The sequence below is a fragment of the Salvelinus namaycush genome, chromosome 29 (genome assembly GCF_016432855.1).
Source record: "Salvelinus namaycush isolate Seneca chromosome 29, SaNama_1.0, whole genome shotgun sequence".
Classification (NCBI taxonomy): Eukaryota; Metazoa; Chordata; class Actinopteri; order Salmoniformes; family Salmonidae; genus Salvelinus; species Salvelinus namaycush.
The window spans coordinates 12,851,641-12,872,634 of record NC_052335.1 but is presented as its reverse complement, the minus strand read 5'-3'; the positions used below and the strand labels follow the sequence as shown (position 1 = coordinate 12,872,634).

The following is a 20,994-nucleotide window of genomic DNA, read 5'->3' as shown; positions in this document are numbered from 1 at the left end:
CCCCATAATGACAAAGAATTACCTTATTTACATAAGTATTCAGACCCTTTTCTATGAGACTCAACCTGGCACCATCCCTACGGTGAAGCATGGTGTTGGCAGCATCATGTTGTGGGGATATTTTTCAGGGACTGGGAGACTAGTCAGGATCTAGGCAAAGATGAACGGAGCAAAGTACTGAGATCCTTGAGGAAAACCTGCTCCAGAGCGCACAGGACCTCAGACTGGAGTGAAAGTTCACCTTCCAACAGGACAATGACCGTAAGCACACAGCCAAGACAACGCAGAGTGGCTTCAGTACAAGTCTCTGAATGTCCTTGAGTGGCCCAGCCAGAGCCTGGACTTGAACCTGATCTAACATCTCTGGAGAGACCTGAAAATAGCTGTGCAGCGACGCCTGACCGAGCTTGAGAGGATCTGAAGAGAAGAATGGCAGAAACTCCCCAAATGCAGGTGTGCCATGCTTGTAGCGTCATACTCAAGAAGACTCTAAACCTGTTTTTGCTTTGTCATTATGCAGTTTTGTGTGTAGATTTATGAGGGGGGAAAAAACAACTTAATCCATTTTAGAATAAGGCTGTAATGTAACAATGTGGAGGAAGTCAAGGGGTCTGATTACTTTCCGAATGCACTGTTTACAAGGAGTACGGGTTAGTCGAGGTAATTTAGGTAATATATACATGTAGGTAGGGGTGAAGTGACTATGCATAGATAATAAAGAGTAGCAGCAGTGTATGTGAATGAATGTATGTGTGTGGCATCAATATGCGTGTGTGTGGTTAGAGTCCAGTGAGTGTATATCAAGCCTATGCAAGAGTCAGTGCAAGTAGTCCGGATAGCCATTTGATTAACTGTTGAGCAGTCTTATTGCTTGGGGGTAGAAGCTGTTAAGGAGCCCTTTGGTCCTAGACTTGGTGCTCCGGTACCGCTTGCCGTGCGGTAGCAGAGAAAACAGCCTGTGACCTGGGTGGCTGGAGTCTTTGGCAATGTTCAGGGCCTTCCTCCGACGCCACCTGGTATAGAGGTTTTGGATAGCAGGAAGCTCGGCCAAGTGACGTACTGGGCTGTACGCACTACCCTCTGTTGCGCCTTGCGGTCGGATGCCGAGCAGTTTCCATACCAATCAGGATGCTCTCGATGGTGCAGTTGTGAAAAAAATGTAGGATCTGAGGACCCATGCCCTAGGGTTGCACATTTTGGGGAATATTCAGAGGTGGAAACTTTCCGTGGAATTAACGGGAATATATGTGAATTAACGGAAATATATGCCTATTAATACACTTTAAATGTAATGTTTTTTTGCATTGGATATATTTACCATATCATATGGAGACAGAAACATAAACCTTTTACCTTATCATAAGTAGACATCATTGCAAATGATTAAATCCTTCCAATATAAATAAAAAACGATTTAGTTACGAATTTAACTTTAATAAATGAGTTTACTCTTCACATGGGATGATTTCACTGAACAACAAAAGAAAGGGAATATTGAATGATCCCCAATGATCCATCGCATCTCCCAAAAACATTTTCAACATACATTCTTAAAATGATAGTCTAGAAACTAAAGCTTTGGTTGTCTTGCTCTAGGGCTTCCATGTCTTCACCCTGGACCTCCTCAATGTCCACCTCTTGAACATCAGACTCTGAGGCCTCATCTTCACTGTCACTTGCCAACCTTGTTGAGGATGGCTTGTTGTCAGGCTCAAAAAGCTTAAAATTTGCCCGGATGGCCACCAATTTTTCAGCCCTTGTATTGGTCAGCCTGTTGCATGCTTTGGTGTGTGTGTTCCCAAACAAGGACCAGTTGCGCTCTGAGGCGGCTGATGTTGGTGGGATTTGGAGGATGATGGAGGCAACAGGGGAAAGAGCCTCAGATTCACAAAGTCACTTCCACCAGGTGGCTGATGAGATATGTTGGCATGACTGCCATATTGCATCTCCATACCAAAGCCCTTGCTTGGAAGTGTACTTCGCCAGACTGCCAAGAACCTTGCCCTCATCCAGGCCAAGGTGGCGAGACACGGTAGTGATGAAACCATAGGCCTTGTTGAGCTCTGCACCAGACAGGATGCTCTTGCCAGCATACTTTGGGTCCAACATGTACGCTACGGCGTGTATGGGCTTCAGGCAGAAGTCTTCATGCTTTTTGATGTATTTCAGAACTGCAGTTTCCTCTGCTTGGCGCAACAGTGAAGTGGGCAGGGCAGTACGGGTCTCTTCTCTTACATCTGCAGGCAGAGTCTGAACATCAGACAGGATGGCATTGTCTCCCTCAATCCGTGCAATGGCTACTGCTATAGGTTTCAGGAGTTTCAGGCTGATGTATTTTGGGAGAGAGTGGTAAGCACACCACTCTCTCCCAAAATACATCATCCATGAGGATCCTCTTGATGGGGTGGCCACAATTGGCCCAGCATCGTCCGGGTTGGGCTGGGGTAGGCCGTCATTGTAAATCAGAATTTGTTCTTAACTGACTTGCCTAGTTAAATAAAGGTTAAAAAATATATATATATATATATATATATATATATATAATAAATATCGGCAGTCTGTGATATGACAATTTCTTGGAGAGACTCTTTCCCCTCCAGGAGACTGTCGAACATGATGACAACACCACTCCAACGGGTGTTGCTGGGCATTTTCAATGGGGTGCTCTTATTCTTCTCACTTTGCTTGGTGAGGTAGATTTCTGCTATAACTTGATGACCCTTCACATACCTAACCATTTCCTTGGCTCTATAGAGTCTATCCATTGTTTCAGTGCCTTGACGTCCTTGAGCAGATTCAATACATGAGCAGCACAGCCAATGGGTGTGATGTGAGGGTAGGACTCCTCAACTTTAGACCAAGCAGCCTTCATGTTCGCAGCATTGTCTGTCACCAGTGCAAATACCTTCTGTGGTCCAAGGTCATTGATGATTGCCTTCAGCTCATCTGCAATGTAGAGACTGGTGTGTCTGTTGTCCCTTGTCTGTGCTCTTGTAGAATACTGGTTGAGGGGTGGAGATGATGTAGTTAATTATTCCTTGCCCATGAACATTCGACCACCCATCAGAGATGATTGCAATACAGTCTGCTTTCTCTATGATTTGCTTGACCTTCACTTGAACTCTGTTGAACTCTGCATCCAGAAAATGACCAGATAAAGCATGTTTTGTTGGAGGGGTGTATGCTGGGCGAAGAACATTCAGAAATCTCTTCCAATACACATTGCCTGTGAGCATCAGATGTGAACCAGTTGCATACACAGCTCGAGCAAGACATTCATCAGCATTTCTCTGACTACGTTCCTCCATTGAGTCAAAAAAACCTTCTGATTGCAGGAGGACCATGAACTGTTGCTATTGATAAGGTGTCTGATTCATGATTTTCACCTCGAATAGAAGGACTTTTGTCAGTGGTTGCTTGTTGTGAGCGCTGAGGGAACTTTATGCGCTTGGCCAGATGATTCTGTATCTTTGTTGCATTTTTCACATATGATTTGGCATAGTATTTGCAAATGTACACAGCTTTTCCTTCTACATAAGCTGCAGTGAAATGTCTCCACACATCAGATAGAGCCTGTGGCATTTTCCTGTAAAGATGAGAATTTTTTTTGTAAAAAACAAAACAAATCAATTCCATGTACAGATAAATAGTTAACCTCTCTGGGGCAGGTGGGACGCAAACGCCCCCCCGGCCAATAGCCAGGGAAAATACAGCGCGCCATATTCAAATAACATGATATAAAAATCAAACTTTCATTAAATCACACATGTAAGATACCAAATTAAAGCTACACTCGTTGTGAATCCAGCCAACATGTCAGATTTCAAAAAGGCCTTTCGGCAAAAGCATAAGATGCTATTATCTGATGACAGCACAACAGTAAACAAACAGAGTAGCATATTTCAACACTGCAAGCACGACACAAAACGCAGAAATAAAATATAAATCATGCCTTACCTTTGACGAAATTCTTTTGTTGGCACTCCAATATGTCCCATAAACATCACAAATGGTCCTTTTGTTCGATTAATTCCGTCGATATATATCCAAAATGTCAATTTATTTGGACCGTTTCATCCAGAAAAACACAGCTTCCAACTATCGCCACTTCTCTACAAAATATATCAAAAGTTACATGTAAACTTTACCAAAACATTTCAAACTAATTTTGTAATACAACGTTAGGTATTTTTAAACGTTAATAATCGATCAATTTGAAGACGGGATGATCTGTGTCCAATACAAAAGAAAACAAACTGACGCAACTTTTTTTGTAACGTGGCTCTCTCAAACAATTTACTTCATGTGACCCTCATTTACGATAGCCCTACTTCTTCAGTACACAAAGGAATAACTTCAACCAATTTCCAAGGACTGGTGACATCCTGTGGAAGCGGTAGGAACTGCAAGCAAGTCCATTAGAAATCTGGTGTCTCTAAGATAACTCATTGAAAAGACAGTGACATCAAAAAAATAAAAATTCTGAATGGTTTGTCCTCAGGGTTTTGCCTGCTACATAAGTTCTGTTATTCTCACAGATATGATTCAAACAGTTTTAGAAACTTCAGAGTGTTTTCTATCCAAATCTACTAATAATATGCATATCTTATATTCTGGGGATGAGTAGCAGGCAGTTGAATTTCTGCATGCTATTTTTCCGAAAGTGAAAATGCTGGCCCCTGCCCACAAGAATTAAGCAGTTAGATTAAATGTTTTAAAATGAAACATGTATGGAAACAGGTGAATTAACACTTCTCAGTTTGCAGGCTCAAGCAAGCTAAAACCCACATGGTAGCAAAAACTATCTAGCAGAAATTGTTAACAAGTTATAAATTATTTCAACACACTTTGCTGTAGGCTACTATTTACTAGTTAGCAAAAAATCATCTATGTCACATAAATATATTCACCCCCACCCAGTATTGTAATCAAAACTTCCCAGAAAGCATGTACTCCTTGGCTCAGACAGTGTAGTAGTGTGGGCTCAATAGCATCTCATTAGTGTGCAAGATCTTGAGAATGGAAGAATGCACAGTGCATGCAGAGGGTTTCAATTCCATTGAATTTGGGATAGTTTAACCAAAATATGCCACAAGACCTAGATTTGCCTTGCGTATCCCACAAAAAAGGTTCACTGTTATAAGCTAACTTTTAAAAATTAATTTAAGCAAAAGTCCCCAAATTCCCGGGCTTATCTTCCCATAAGTTTCCGATTAAAAAAAAAAAAAAAAAAAAAAAAAGATTTGGCATGGGTAGGGTTGCATCTCCTAAGTGGTAATAGGCATGGTTGTGCCCTTTTCACAACAGTCTTGGTGTGTTTGGACCATGATAGTTTCTTAGTGATGTGGACGCCAAGGAACTTGACGCTTTCAACCTGCTCGGTTACAGCCCAGTTGATGTGGATGGGGGCGTGCTCGGCCCTCCGTTTCCAGTAGCCCACGATCAGCTCCTTTGTCTTCTTCACGTTGAGTGAAAGGTTGTTGTCCTGGCACCACACTCCCATGTCTCTGACCTCTTTGTAGGCTATTTAATCGTCGTGGGTGAACAGGGAGTACAGCAGGGGACTAAGTGCGCACCCCTAAAGGGGCCCCTATGTTCAGGGTCAGCGTGGGAGATGTGTTATTGCCTTCCCTTACCACCTGGGGGCGGCCCGTTGCAGCATAGTATAACATTACTGTGGCCAAAACTCAACAGTGCGCCCCACTAGGCAAAATACACAAGTATGATATGCTACAGTTTAACGTCATCTGCTCTAACACGGAACCCAAACCGGCTACGCGCGCGCCACCGTGCATAAATTTATTTTGTCCCCCCACACCAAACGTGATCACGACACGCAGGTTAAAATATCAAAACAAACTCTGAACCAATTATATTAATTTGGGGACAGGTTGAAAATAATTAAACAATTATGGCACTTTAGCTAGTTAGCTTGCACTTGCTAGCTAATTTGTCCTATTTAGCTAGCTTGCTGTTGCTAGATAATTTGTCCTGGGATATAAACATTGAGTTGTTATTTTACCTGAAACTTGAAGAATTATCATGCACTATTGAATGGGTTGGTGTTGTTTTACGGTAACGTTATACAATGCTATTATATACGGCTCTGTTATGTAGAATACTGTGATCATTATGTGATTTTGCAGACACTGATTCATCTTTGATCTAACTTAATTAAATGAGTACCATTCGTAGCCTGCTCTCTGCGTGTAAAGTATACACATGAATATACACATGCTCAGAATGTGATCCACACATGAGCAAAAGCTTCGGGAAGCTCCTGATATTTGAGTGCAGTGTGTACTAAATATCCAGAAAAAAGTCAGAATGTCTGCCTTATTTTACAGCCCGGTATTTACTAGACTTCACTAGACTCTTTGCTCTGAGTCAAACCATGGATGGTGTCCCCAACATTGAGGACCATAGGGGATGGAGAAGATCTCTTTATGTTGGAGCGCTAATAGGTAACGGAACTTGACTGTCATACCTTCAACATGCTGTCGCGTAAAAGATTTTTCTCTTGCTTCTTAATTAAAATACATGTACACACATTGGAAAGGTTTATCAACCTAGTACAATCCTCTGGCCGTGGGTTCAGTCCTTGCCTCGAGAGATTTAATCAAAGTTGTGCCTATTTTTTTAAATAAATGTATGTTCTTCACCCATGAAGAAGTGAGGAGAAAGAATGTTCCTGTTTTTCGTCCTTAGCAAAGAGTAAGGAAAATGAGGCTGCTCTCTGTGACTGGGTAAAACTGGCAGCCCTGCAAATTGTTTGTTGAACCAGTAATTTGGACGATTCTATGTTCATAATTGTGAGAGTGAGGGATGGGAAAAAAGAGGTTGGGAGAAAGAAAAGGACTGTGACTATGGGGCTGTTTTCCCAGTCAAATTAGGCAATAAGTTATTCATATCAAATTCCCTCAAATGCACCCTGAAAGAAATGCAATGCCACAGTGTTCTTGGATGGGTAAGATCTGGTGCCACGTACCCGGATGTCCCCGCAGTTTAAAATGCCTGTTGTAGGACAAAGAACTTTTCTAAGACTAGAGGTCATCACGGATCCACCTGGACCTGAGACCTGATCCAGGACCCGAGCCGATCCAGAATTCTAAATGGTCTGGGTCGGATCTGATTTGTCAAGGGTCTCGGGTATATGTAGGGTATATGTAATTTTAGCTGAAGGACAGGCTACTACAACCAAGAGCCAACAGGTAAGCAAGCTGCTACTTAATATTCTGAATTTAGTTATTATTTGTAACTGTAGCATGAGTAAGCACATGCACTGCAGCCTCAGTTAGCCTAACTATCGTTAGCTAGCTTAACTAGCTTCTCCCAGTTTGATGAAGTCCAAGACTGGTACTATGTAATCATATATGATGATAAATAACCTAGCTATGGCAGCTATAAGTCTACTAAGGCGCAAGTCGACTTGTTTGGTTGCTGTCCCTCACGCCCTCCTCCCTGCTTCCCATGCCACTTGCTCAATGTATGGCCCCTCCCCCACCTGTTAGAGCGGCACCACTCTTCCGCACGTGCTTTATCAGCTCCGCTTAGTAAAGTAGCCTAAATGACTTTTATGCTGCTTCCCTCACTCGGATTGGACCATGTCTGGATCCGACCAGGTCTATACGGAACGGGTCTAGTTGTCCTTGGGTCTGTTCGGAATGGGTCTCTATTTTAAAAATAAATTATGCATATCGGGTCCGGGTGGGAAAGCCCCAGGTCCATTTTGCAACTGGTCCAAATCCAGACATCGTTTTTGTGATTTAACTTGTTTTTGAGAAACTTACAGCAAATCACTTCCTCATCCTTGTTTTGTAGTATGGGGGCCCTGAAAAAACATGAACAAAGGCTCCAAAAACACGCAAATACATCATTTTAGAAACAACACAGCTCTCAGTATAGTGATGCAGGTCTTTAAATGTTGTACATTATCTGTGTAGCCTGCTTTTACAGGTAACTGCCAAAATAATGGAAACACCAACATATGAAGTGTCTTATAGGGCGCTGAGCCGCCAGAACAGTTTCAATGCGCCTGTCCATAGATTCTACAAGTGTCTGGAACTTCCTGTGTGGAAGCACCCTGTGCTTTCAATATTCTTTGTATCCCTCATTTACTCAAGAGTTTCCTTTTATTTTGGCAGTTACTTGTATAATTGTGGTATTGCGGATAAAGTTCAGAATGACACAATTTCAAAACCTCTGCTTGACAATTATTTTGAAAAAAAAAAAAAAACGTATGGATTTGCCCCTGCGAAATTGGTCTTCTCCCTTAGCCATAGAGGCCAAAGCAGTATGTCAGCCACTCAGCGAACAATGTAAACATTCTCAGCATCAATATGGTGAGGCGTTGAGTCAAGCGGGACAGTCACAGAGGTAAAATGAGGGAAGCATCAAGAAAGCACTGGACTGAGAATAGCGCTATCTTTGTAGCTACCCTTCTAGTTTCCTCATTCCTGCTGTGACCCCTCAACTACAGCCACTTTGCTCCCCTTTCCCTCATTTTCTGAATCACAGTTGTCTTGTTTGAGGAAACATTTTCTATTGTGTCCCTTTTGCCAGTCAATATGGTCATCCCAATGGCAGGGCAAGGGCTCTTGATGCTTATAGCCAATGGAATGTTCTGCCTCCCACCCTCATTGCATCACTTACATAACCTGTCAGCTTCTGTTTTGGCGCACCACACCAGTCAGAGAACTAGCCTATTAATTTATTCCTTCTCTACTTATGTCACTCAAATTGATAGTCCTTGTCCCAGACAGAATTTCTCTCAGCAATTTGTGCAGTCTATGCCTTTCGCATGCAGTCATTATTTTATATTCTTGTGAAAGTTTTAAAGTAATAGCAACTTGCTTCAAAACCACACTGTCAAATTCGGAGAGTTCATTGTCTAGAAAGTTGCCTACTTATGTAAAATCCAACCCAATGACTTAATGACAAGGGTTCTCTCAGAATATTTCCACTGTTAGTCAGAAAGGAGAATGAATTAACGAACGACCACCAGCAGCTGAAATGTTTTTATTTTCTTCCTTTACTGAAATACATGAACATAGTATAGAAAAAATACTGCCTGTATTTAATTTGATATCTAGTCTATTTGTAATGCATAATATTGAATAGGTATTTCTAAAAGGGCATTCAAACTCTCAGCAGTTAGGCTATTAGATGAATTTGGAAGAAAAGTGGATGACATAGGGTATGTGACTGAAATCCCTTTACTTTAGGAATCGATTTGTGAAAAAGTAGTCTTAGGCTAATTCCTAAAGCATTATACTATCACATGGCATTTTTACCTACCTTGTAGAGAGGCTAGTTCTGACTGTCAACAGTAGTGTTTTGAAAACCATGCCTTAGGCTTAAACATTTTTTTAATGAAAAATGCATTCCAGACACAAGCCACATATCAGTCAAAACATACATGAAGGGTACCCTCGCATTTTGTCTGAGCCATGAAATTGTGTTCTCCATCTGCTTCCATTCCTGCTCGGTGATGACAAAGTGCGGCGCTAACCCAAGTGGTGGTAACCCAAGAACTCCATCTATGTCTCCCCTCCAGGAGATTTCACAAATAAAAACAATTCACTTCGGGGTGAAGGAGATGGAGTAGCCTATGCCAGCATTTTGCAGAGTGGTCCACCCGCCATATGCTTAGAAGTTTTATCTCGTTGAAATTTCCAGAGAGAAATGCCTCGCCTGTTAACGTAGCAAGAGGGAAGTTTAGCCCTGATGTCTCCCAAAGCTGCTGAAGCCAGGTTACCCCCTGGGCAGTTTCTGGCAGTGCTAGATTGGACTGTAAAATTAAACATAAATATCAGGATGTAGCTATAGCCTCTTTGGGAAAAAGAGCTTACAAATGGTTTTATATTGCAATATTTACCCCCCCCCCCCCGAAAGGCTTTAACTCTTAGGCTACTTGCCAAGCAAACAGCAGCAGAAAAGTTTTGGTTTGGATTTCTGGGGACTGACAAGCTCTAGTCACTCTAGTGAGGGTTTTCCAGTATTTCCATAAAAATGTAATATTTTGAGGTTGAAAATGTATCTGAGCAAATTAGTGAGTACAGCTCCTGTGTTGATTTGAGATTTTTGGACAATGTGATAGCCCTAACTAACAAACTGTTCCTCTTTACCGTGTCTCTCAGGGATGGCTGGTAAAGCTAGACTCCATGAAGTCCTGGCTCTGAGTCTGTCCAGGCTCTGAGTGGAGGCACTTTCGCTCGGGCAGAATGAGACTGCAAGGGTGGCCCCAGCGGTCCATGTGAAGGGGAAGTGGAAGAAGGAGAGGATGGGTGTCAATGCTTCCAGCTATCCCCATTCGTGCTCACCCCGATTTGGTAGCAACTCACAGAGCCAGCAGACGTTTATAGGTGAGTGCTTCTATTATATTTATCCCTTATACCCTCATGCTGGAGACAAGGAATCCAATGCAACACACTTCTAAACTAAATGTGAAAATGGAGCCTATTGGCTTTAAAACAACTAAGGTCACTCAGAATATTCACAGCAGAACAAAAATGGTGCTTCACAATAGGTGACTGAATGGGAGTACTAATGTATTGTTGCCTACTTTTATAAAAAATAAATAGTTGCGTAGTAGCCTATGTTTTCTAGTTTGTTTGGTAAAACAATCAAAGATCAACAGTCTTTCGGTTGAGAGAAGTCTACTAAAAGGCAAAGCCAAGGCATTAATCTCGTTTTTCAAAGAGCTCTTAACCCCCTAGAGTCAAAATCCCCATCAAAATCCATCTATAAGCTAGAGATATCTTTTTATTTATTGGATGCGTCTCAATCCACCGCATCCGCCGATATCGCCCTTCCGCATCTGCGGTGGCAGAGCTACAGTGGTTTTTGTCAGACCATGAGATATCCCAAAAATCTGTCTTCTCACGAAATCGTCTGTAGCGCCCGAACGGTTTGGCCTATAAAATATTATGTCAGAAAGATGACTCGATAGAAAGATGAGACCCTCACGAACACGATGGTGTTCTCCATTTTGCGCTACTACCCCTAACAAGCGTCACAGGACTTGTCTGAAGTCGGTACTGCAGATCTGCCCATTTCTGTCTGTAGCGTCCGAACAGTTTGGGTTACACATTAAAGGCTTCCGCATGCTTCCTAGCCAAAACAGTTTGGGAGAGTTCGTGCATATATTATGAAGACATTTTGTGACGTTTTGGACTTCGATAATTATTTATTTTTTTGCTGTTCGGGCACTTTTTTTTTTCTTGATGCAAGCTGAAGTCTGTATCCGAAGTCTAGGCCGCTTCGTCGGTGATTGGTCAACAATAGGGATTCTTCAATAAAGTCTGTTGTCATTCAACGAGAGACGACTCATTTTCATGCACATTTTTTAATTGAGAAATACTGCATCAAACATATTAGTTAGATGTAAAATTATGTGACATAGATCTCCTCTGCAGAAACATCACAATTAATTAGTTATCTTACATTAATTCTAACTATTTTGAAGAAGTGTGTACTGCTATGGTGTCTCAAAATGGACAAACGGTACTATTGCCACTTTCTCGTTTCTCAAGCGAAGGTCTTTTAGCACCATTTTAATGTAAAACAATCACAATAAGGTACTTAAAGGAGAAGTTGACCTAAAATCTAAAATTCTCTAGGTGATTCCATACATTGAAAATAGTTAGGTGGAGTTTGCCTTCTCCCCTTCTCTTTCCCTGCAGTCTAGAACTGGAAAGCTGCAAAAATGGGTCATGTGATGTCTTTGTGCACCACCAACTCTGCTCTGTTGACAACAACCTACAAACATGTCTGACAATGAAATATTCGCAAGTGATGAAGAGTACTACTGGAGGGCTGCCGATTTTGTTTATTATCTGAAATAAAAAATTGACCGCTATCGACAGGGGGAAGGGGGGTTACGAATACACAATAGACCAGAATACATGCTACCAGATAGGCATATCCCAGGTTGTTTCTGGGGCCATGTATGTCACGCAAGGCTATACAGTTCTTAAAAGCATGAAATGTTGTCATGCAAATGGCTTGCCAACAGATCAGACATGGATGATTATGAAAAAAAGCGAGTAGACCCGATCCTAAGTAATTCAAATGCACCAACATCTTTCATTTTTATTCAGTCTATTCTACAATGTAAGGTGACAATTACTGTCCATCTCCTCAACATATGCTAACTGGTAGAGCGTCTAGGCTACAACACAATAAGATCAACTCAAACTGCAATGATTAGACTACTTACCTCCGCAAACTCGCTTTGCTCTTTCTCAAAAGCGCATCTGTATTTTGGCACCTCACCAGTTCCAGTCCATGGGAATATTTACTTAAAGCCAAATCTACACTGGAGTTGCTTACTAAGAAGACAGTGGATGTTCCTGAGTGGCCAAGTTACAGTTTGGACTTAAATCTACTTGAAAATCTATTGCAAGACCTGAAAATAGTCTAGCAATGATCAACAACCAATTTGACCAGGATTGAAGAATTTTGAAAAGAATAATCGCAAATGTTGCACAATCCAGGTGTGGGAAAGCTCTTAGAGACTCACCTAGAAAGACTCACAGCTGTAATTGCTGCCGAAGGTGCTTCCACAATGTATTGACTCGGGTGTGAACACTTATAGAAATTTCTGTAATTCTTTTTTTTTTTTGTGTGCAAAAAATACGTTATTTCATTTTGTCATGTGTATGTTGATGGGTGAGGAAAAACAATCAATTTAATACATTTTTGAATTTAGGCTCTTTCATAGTCATCGATGAAGTGCTTACTACACACACATAGATTGGCAAAATTGTCTGTAGGAGTGTTTCATCATATTTCCTTCTGCATCTGTCTGTCTTTCAATGGAAAACAGTGACATTTTGTGCCTTCCCTAGATATCTTATATAAAGTGCAGCCAGGTACCCCCTACTATAAAACTCACATCTGTGACGTCAAGTTCCAAGTAAGGCCATATACGTCTGAGTTGCCCCATGAGAGCACACATGCAGAGTTGTTACCCATCTCCACTGTTGCAGTCAGCCACATGAAATAATGATATAAACTAATTGCAATCATTTTAGGTGGAAAAGTACACATTTCCTGGCTCAAAACCAATAGTACTTTTGATAAAAATTCAAATTGAATTCATCCACAATTCGCAGATTTCTTAATCGCTCTTTGACTGACAATGGAGCAAAGCTACCAGTGCACAAAGAGTTACGTGACCCGTTTTTGTAGCTTTCCAGTTTTAGAATGCAGGGAGAGAGGGGGGGAGAAGGCAAACTCCACCTAATTATACTGAGCAAAAATATAAACGGAACATGCAACAAATTCAAATTCAAAGAGGGAAATAGAAGGAAATCAGTCAATTGAAATAAATAAATGAGGCTCTAATTTATGGATTTCACATGATTGGGCAGAGGCGCAGCCATGGGTGGGCCTTGGAGGGCATAGGCCCACCCCCTGGGGAGCCAGGCCCAGCCAATCAGAATGAGTTTTCCCCACAAAAGGGCTTTATTACCGACATAAGAACTCCTCAGCACCCGGATGCCGGATGTGGAGGTCCTGGGCTGGCGTGGTTGTGAGGCCGGTTGGACATATTGCCAAATTCTTTAAAACAACGTGGAGGCGGTTTATGGTATAGAAATGAATATTAAATTGTCTGGCAACAGCTCTGTAGGATATTCCTGCAGTCAGCATGCCAGTTGCACGCTCGGTCAAAATTTGAGACATCTGTGGCATTGTTGTAAAAAAGAACAGCACATTTTAGTGGCCTTTTTATTGTCCCCAGCACAAGGTGCACCTGTGGCAAAGGATAAATGCTCACTAACAGGGATGGAAACAAATTTGTCCACAATTTCAGCTAAATATGCTTTTTATGTAAATGAAACATTTCTGGGTTCTTTTATTTCAGCTCATGAAACATGGGACCTTTGCATGTTACGTTATTTCTTCAGTACAGTTTCAAAACATGGAATCACTTGGGACATTTTGGTTTTTAGGTAAACTTCCTCTTTAATTGTTACCCAAAAATTATTTCAAAAATGGTTAATTGGGTCTTTTAAATAAGATTGTTTTATAAGATAATTCTCAGAACTAACAATCACCAAATTAAAATTCAGCAGTTTTTTTGTCATGGCATGGGGCCCCCATTGATTTTGTTATAATGTTTGAGTCACTCAGATGGAACACGACATAAACCATGGCAAAATGTGTAGAATAGCAGGAAATTGGCTTTAAAGGGGCAAAATTTGTCTCTGCGGCCAAGAGGGCCTCTCCATTTTTCGGGTTGGAAACATTTATTTATTTATTTTTAATCCTGAAAAAACCCTGAGTTAAAAAGTTGATATCTTATCTCAGTCAGGGAGTTGCCCTAAAACCAGCTATATATAACATGAATTCTAAGTTGGCTCATCATTATTTATTTATTATTATTAAATCTCATTCGTAAACCACTACTCTATTGGTCACCCACCGATTCTGTATGTTACTGTCTCCTTTCAGGGACATCCTCCTATGGCTCCCAGGGCTATGGAGGAGAGGGGAAGCTCTACAGCCTGGAGTCCGGCCCCGAGAAGCCCCAGGACAAGAAGAAGAAGAGCTCGGGCCTAGCCACGCTCAGGAGGAGATTCATCAAGCGCCGCAAGTCCAGCCGCTCGGCCGACCACGTGCGACAGATGCGCGAGCTCCTCTCAGGTTGGGATGTGCGTGACGCAAACGCACTGGTTGAGGAGTACGAGGGCACAGCAGCTCTCAAGGAGCTGAACCTGCAGGCGGGACTGGCGCGGGCTGATGCCCGGAGCCTGCAGCGCGACCTGGCTTCCCTCTACCAGCACAAGTACTGCACGGACGTGGACCTCATCTTCCAGGATGCCTGCTTCCCTGCGCACCGCGCTGTGCTGGCTGCCCGCTGCCCCTTCTTCAAGACGCTGCTGTCGTCGTCGCCAGGCTACGGTGCTGAGGTGCTCCTGGACGTGGGCACAGCGGGCATGGACGCGGCCATGTTCTCGGCACTGCTGCACTACCTGTACACGGGCGAGCTGGGCCCAGAGGTGGATGCGCGGCTGCGGAACATGGACGTGTTGTTGCGCCTGAGCGAAGAGTTTGGCACACCCAGCTCGCTGGAGGAGGACATGCATGGCCTTTGCGAGCACATGTGCTTCTACGACTCACTGCTCAGCTTCTCATCTGACTCAGAGCTGGTGGAGGTCTTCAGTGCCGGGCCAGCTGTTGGGGTAGCAGCTGGGGGAGGAGGTGTAGGAGGAGGACCGGTCATCCAAGGACCCGCGGACGAAGAGCTGCGCGCCCACAAGGCGGTCCTCTCGGCCCGCTCTCCTTTCTTCCGGAACCTCCTGCAGCGGCGCATCCGCACCGGCGAGGAGATTACAGAGCGCGCTCTGCAGACGCCCACGCGCATCATCCTGGATGAGTCCATCATCCCCAAGAAATATGCCCGTGTCATCTTGCACTGCATGTACACGGACGCTGTGGAGCTAGCACTGGTGCTGAGGGGAAGCCCCTCAGCGGGGAGTCTGGGGGAGGTGCAGGCCCTAGTGGCCGGAGGCAGGGGGGTTGCCAGTCGTGCTGAGGAGGCAATGGAGCTCTACCACATTGCCCTCTTCTTGGAGTTCAGCATGTTGGCCCAAGGTGAGTCTCGGAGCCCTGATTTGCTCCCTTATGTATCCTGTTCGCTCACCTCACCTCACCTTTTTGTTTACCTAATGAATTCACAAGCTTTTTTTAGAGGGAGGATTGGGGAGCTGGGAACTGGGGAAGGGGCGGCTGTTGTAGCACTCCATGCAGTGATTAATGTAGTAAAGGAATTCCCTGTAGCTCTTAAGTCAGATGTTAGCACTCTCCTTCCATTGTGGCTCTTTTTGGTACCAGTAGAGATCCAACTCTTCTTTAGGGAGGAGGGAGTACAGAGTTTCAACATGTCTCGACGTTGCAATCTCAGTGGACGTTGTTGTTGCCTATGTTTTTTTTTATGGCCTCAATGGTCCGACAAATTGTACAGGCTTGATGGACATCTCCTTAAGAGTTTGGGTTTCAATCAATCGTGATGTAGCTTTGTGTTTACGACCCTCTTGGAAATAAATCTATGTAAAGACTGACACACACATACACCTTTTGGGCATTGGAAGTAAACACTTAGGCCTTATTCAGAAATCACAATGCTTAGCCTATCTCCTCTTATTCAAAAAGCTGGTCGAGAATTGATTAGTCAGAGAGGAGGATTTATAGTTATGTGACCCTCCTCCCTGGGGCGGCAGGGTAGCCTATTGGTTAGTGTTGGACTAGTAACCGGTTGCAAGATTGAATCCCCAAGCTGACAAGGTAAAAATCTGTCGTTCGTAGGCCGTCATTGAAAATAAGAATTTGTTCTTAACTGACTTGCCTAGTTAAATAAAGGTAAAATATATATATTTTTTTACCTTAACAACATGAATGATACTTAATCCAGTGCAGGTTTGATTTAACTCGTTTCACTTTATCGATGGATTTTATTTTTGCTGTTTATTTAGGGAATCCACCAAGACCAGCACAGCCATGCTGTCCCTGACATTTTGAGGTAGACAATGAAACGTTTCCCTAGAAAGCAAAAAAAATAAGTGTTGCTTTCAGGTCACAGTACAATCACTGCCGATCTCCATGTAAGGATTCAGTTTGCCTGTGTCCACCAACCTTTCAAGCCTCCCCGTCAGCATGGATAGGTAATGGATATCGATCTGACGGTGCCCTGTAAGCTTTTCTATTGTTTTCTCCTCTAGCTTTTGGTTTTCAATTCGAAACATCCCATTCTGCTAGTAACAGCAAGGCTAGGCAAAGCAATCATTTGTCGTTACATGAATTTAAGGATTGCTTCAGTTTTTCACCTTCTCAATGGAAAGTTTTAATGTGTCATAGTACACATAGTTGTGTTTAAGGAAGGTGGATGACAGGGCAGAGTTATGGGTGCAAAACAAGACGTCAAGAGGATTGTGGTATTTGGAGTTTGTCCCTCCACAAAAGAGTTAATTACATTTACATTTGAGTAATTTAGTAGATGCTATTATCCAGAGCGACTTCGTTGGTGCATTCACCTTAAAGCTAGAATCCTTAGTTGCTACATCCATTTTTGGACCTATAAATTAATGCTATATAGGCTACCCATTGATTATTGAAGGATATCATTGAAATGCCTCATGAGTTGTACCCAATCACAACCCAAAATATGTTTGTTATACTCCAATGTTTGTAAACAAAGTAAACATAAACAAAAAGTGTAGCTATAGCCTCAACATGGTTAATACTATAATGTTGATATCATTGATGGTCAGTCCTTGCGTACATAGCTCTCACTTTGAATTTGAGTGGTTACATTTCTCTAGGCCCATCCTCAGCATTTTACCAAAACACAGGTGGGGTGACCGCTTTATTGTTAAATCAGGGATTCCAGCTTTAAGATAACAAAGTTGTAGTACATTTTCCTCAATAAAGACGTTATCAGCAAAGTCTGCTAGTATAGAAAAAGGCTTGCAGTTATTTTTTTTTGGGGGGGGGGACGACGACTGAGATGTCTTATTTAAGATACTCTTTGAAGAGGTAGGGTTTCAAACGTTTTCAAATGTTAGGGATGTGACAAACTGACAATTTTTCAGCTGCATTGTGAATTCACAACGTTGCTGCCAGCAACGGTTTGTGTCTGTGCTTCCCTTTCAGATGGTTAAGAATTGTACCTGGACTACCATTACTGTACCTCAATTTCACCTCCCAAAGTTAGCATTTCATTCTTAACTTCTCAAAGTTTTGCTATACAGGACTTGGCTGGTGTCCTTGCCTTTTTCTCCCATTTTTACAACTGTTGACGACAATGACATAGTGGTAGAGTCGACTTCAAAATTAATTAATTCCTTGCACGTCGTCTCCTACTATTTCCCCATTCAGAATTTTTGGAACGGAGACTTAGTTGCCATACTTCCAAGAACACAAACACTTGCATCTAAGCTATCAAAGGACAGAGAGAGGGGGAAGGGGCACAGTATAGGCAGATCGAACACCAGGCACGCAGTCAGAACTGTGCACTAGGCCTATCAATTGACTTGCAGTGTCTCACAACTTCAGTAAAGCAGGGCCTATCATTTTTTATTTAACCTTTATTTAACTAAGCAAGTTAGTTAAGAACAAGTTGTTATTTACAATGACAGCCAATGACAGATGCAGTGCCTTAGACCGCTGCGCCACTCTGGAGCCCTATTCAATGAATAGGCTAGGATATTCTACACGCAACAGACCGAAGACTGAACACACACTTCATGTGTGTCATTAGCGAAGAGAAAGAGCAGGTGAGCCAGCGTAAGAGGGAGAGGTGGGAGCAGGCAGAAAGAGCTGTGCGCCTATGTCTTGGTAATCTGTATCTCGCAATGTCTTGTCTTGCATGCCTCGCAGCTAGGGTGTTATCAAACAGGCCTTCTAGTTGAGTCTAGAACAAACGGTCGGAAAGACTCATGCTATGATCAATTAAGGCTGGGTGGTACACCATATTTTACGATATACCGGTATTAATGCACGGACTGGTTTGGGTTTTTACTTAAGCAATAAGGCCCGAGGGGGTGTGGTATATGGCAAATATACCATTGCTAAGGGCTGTTCTTATTGCCGACGCAACGCGGAGTGCCTGGATACTGCCCTTAGCCGTGGTATATTAGCCATATACCACAAACCCCTGAGGTGCCTTATTGCTATTATAAACTGGTTACCAATGTCATTTGAGCAGTAAAAATAACTTTTGTCATACCTGTGGTATACGGTTTGATATACCACTGCTGTCAGCTAATCAGCATTCAGGGCTCAAACCACCCAGTTTATAATTTACCTTTTAAAACGGCATTTGAATGTTTGTTTTGTTAAATGTCGTATGCTGTGTATAATGTCAATTTTTACAGTTTACTTTGCTACTAAGGTAATTTCTCTCCGCTTTCTCTCTCTCTCTCTCTCTCTCTCTCTATGCTGCTTTCCACACAGATCTAGCCCTGCCCCCTGTCACTCAAGGAGCGCATTTGTTGTTGCTTGACCACAAGACACTTGCGTTCAGTCTGCATGGTCAATGTAGCACAAGCGGTTTGCTTCTTAATATAAATCCACTAGCGTTTTATAATTACACTATTAGTTTGTGTTTCTTACATCTGCAAACAGATAGTTGATCTTTTCTTAGCAAGTGGGCCTAAATCTTGTTAGCCACTAATCGCTAGTTAGCTGGCTAGGTAGCTAGCTAATAAATGTGATGAGTCAGAGCAAATGTAACTAGCTATACAGCCTGATTTAATACCAGTGATGGCGTAGACCTAAATCAGCATGTTTGTGCAACAGTGTCTTCTAAATCAAAGAGGAATACGCAAAGCATGAATATGTTAGCTACATGAAGTAGCTAAGCGAGCATTCAATGTAGCCAAAGGTTGACGCTCTGGACGCTCTGGATAAGAGCGTCAGCTAAATTACTAAAATGTAAATGTGTAGGGTCCCCTAGGAAACACTTATCAACTTTGGTTCGTACCCTGTCACAATAACTCCTCCCTGTCATTTTAATTAATTGTCATTTCAAACCACACTATGCAAAGTGCTCACTATTATATTCTAACTATAGAATTAGAATAATCATTATTTTTCAGTTCACCGAAGTGTTTTGCTCTAAATCGCAAGTCAAATTACAATTGCAACATTTGGTTAAAGATGAGGCCTAGAATGTGTGCCCATATCGTGCAGCCCTACGTGGCAGTGTGGAAATGATCTCAAGAGTCCAGGAAATGCAGAAATAGCTGATAATAGTTTTTGGTTGTATTGAACAGTATACAACATTCAGAATGGAGAAAGACCCATTGGTATCACTTAGTTTTGGTCATGTAGTTTACATTCTATGTGGACACCACATTATCTCATAAAATCATGGGTATTAATATGGAGGTGCCCCCCCCCCCCCCCCCCCCCCCCCCCCCTTTTTTTTTTTGCTGCTCTGTGCAGGCCAGTCAAGTTCTTCCACACTGATCTCGACAAACCATTTCTGTATGGATCTCTCTTTGTGCATGGGGGCATTGTCATGTTGAAACAGGAAAGGGCCTTCCCCAAACTGTTGCCATAAAGTTGGAAGCACAGAATCGTCTACTATGTCAATCTTAACGCTGTAGTGTTAAGATTTCCCTTCACTGGAACTAAGGGGCCTAGCCTGAACCATGAAAAACAGCCCCAGGCCATTATTCCTCCTCCACCTAACTTTACAGTTGGCATTATGCATTGAGGCAGGTAGCGTTCTCCTGACATCCGACAAACCCAGATTTGTCTGTCGAACTGCCAGATGGTGAAGTGTGAGTCATCACTCCAGAGACTGCGTTTCCACTGCTCCGGAGTCCAATAACAATGAGCTTTACACCACTTCAGCTGACGCTTGGGATTGCACATGGTAGTCGTAGGCTTGTGTGCGGCTGCTCCGACATGGAAACCCATTTCCTGATGCTCCCGATGAACAGTTCTTGTGCTGATTTTGCTTGCTGCAGTTTGGAACTCTGTAGTGAGTGTTGCAATCGAGGATAGATGCTTTTTACGCGCTTCAGCAGTCGCCGGTCCCGTTCTGTGAGCTTGTGTGGCCTACCACTTTGCGGCTGAGCCGTTGTTGCTCCAAGACGTTTCTACTTCACAATAACAGCACTTGCATTTGACCGGGGCAGCTCTAGTAGGGCCAAAATTTGGTGAACTGACTTCCAAAGGTGGCATCATGTGACGGTGCCATGTTGAAGGTCACTGAGCTCTTCAGTAAGGCCATTCTACTGCCAGTGTTTGTCTATGGCGATTTCATGGCTGTGTGCTCGATTTTACACACCTATCAGAAACAGGTGTAGCTAAAATAGCCAAATCCACTAATTTGAAGGGGTGTCCATATACTTTTGTGTATATAGTGTATGTGTTGCTACCCTAGGGTCATGCACTACCCATAAAGCATATATTTAACTTTTATTATTCAAAAACATAAAATACAGTCAAAAATGTAAATATTGTGATATGATATTT

At 42.7% G+C, this 20,994-nt stretch overlaps 1 protein-coding gene across 1 annotated transcript in view; it reads left to right on the top strand.

Annotated features, from left to right (window-relative positions):
* The window catches only part of btbd7 (BTB (POZ) domain containing 7), a 120,942-nt gene that overhangs the window by 59,772 nt on the left and 40,176 nt on the right, over positions 1 to 20,994 (top strand). Inside the window, exons 2-3 of the mRNA XM_038967991.1 lie at positions 10,140 to 10,364; positions 14,461 to 15,603. Of these exons, the coding sequence (XP_038823919.1) occupies positions 10,283 to 10,364; positions 14,461 to 15,603 (1,225 nt within the window). The 5' untranslated portion in view covers positions 10,140 to 10,282. The remainder of the gene's footprint in view (positions 1 to 10,139; positions 10,365 to 14,460; positions 15,604 to 20,994) is intronic.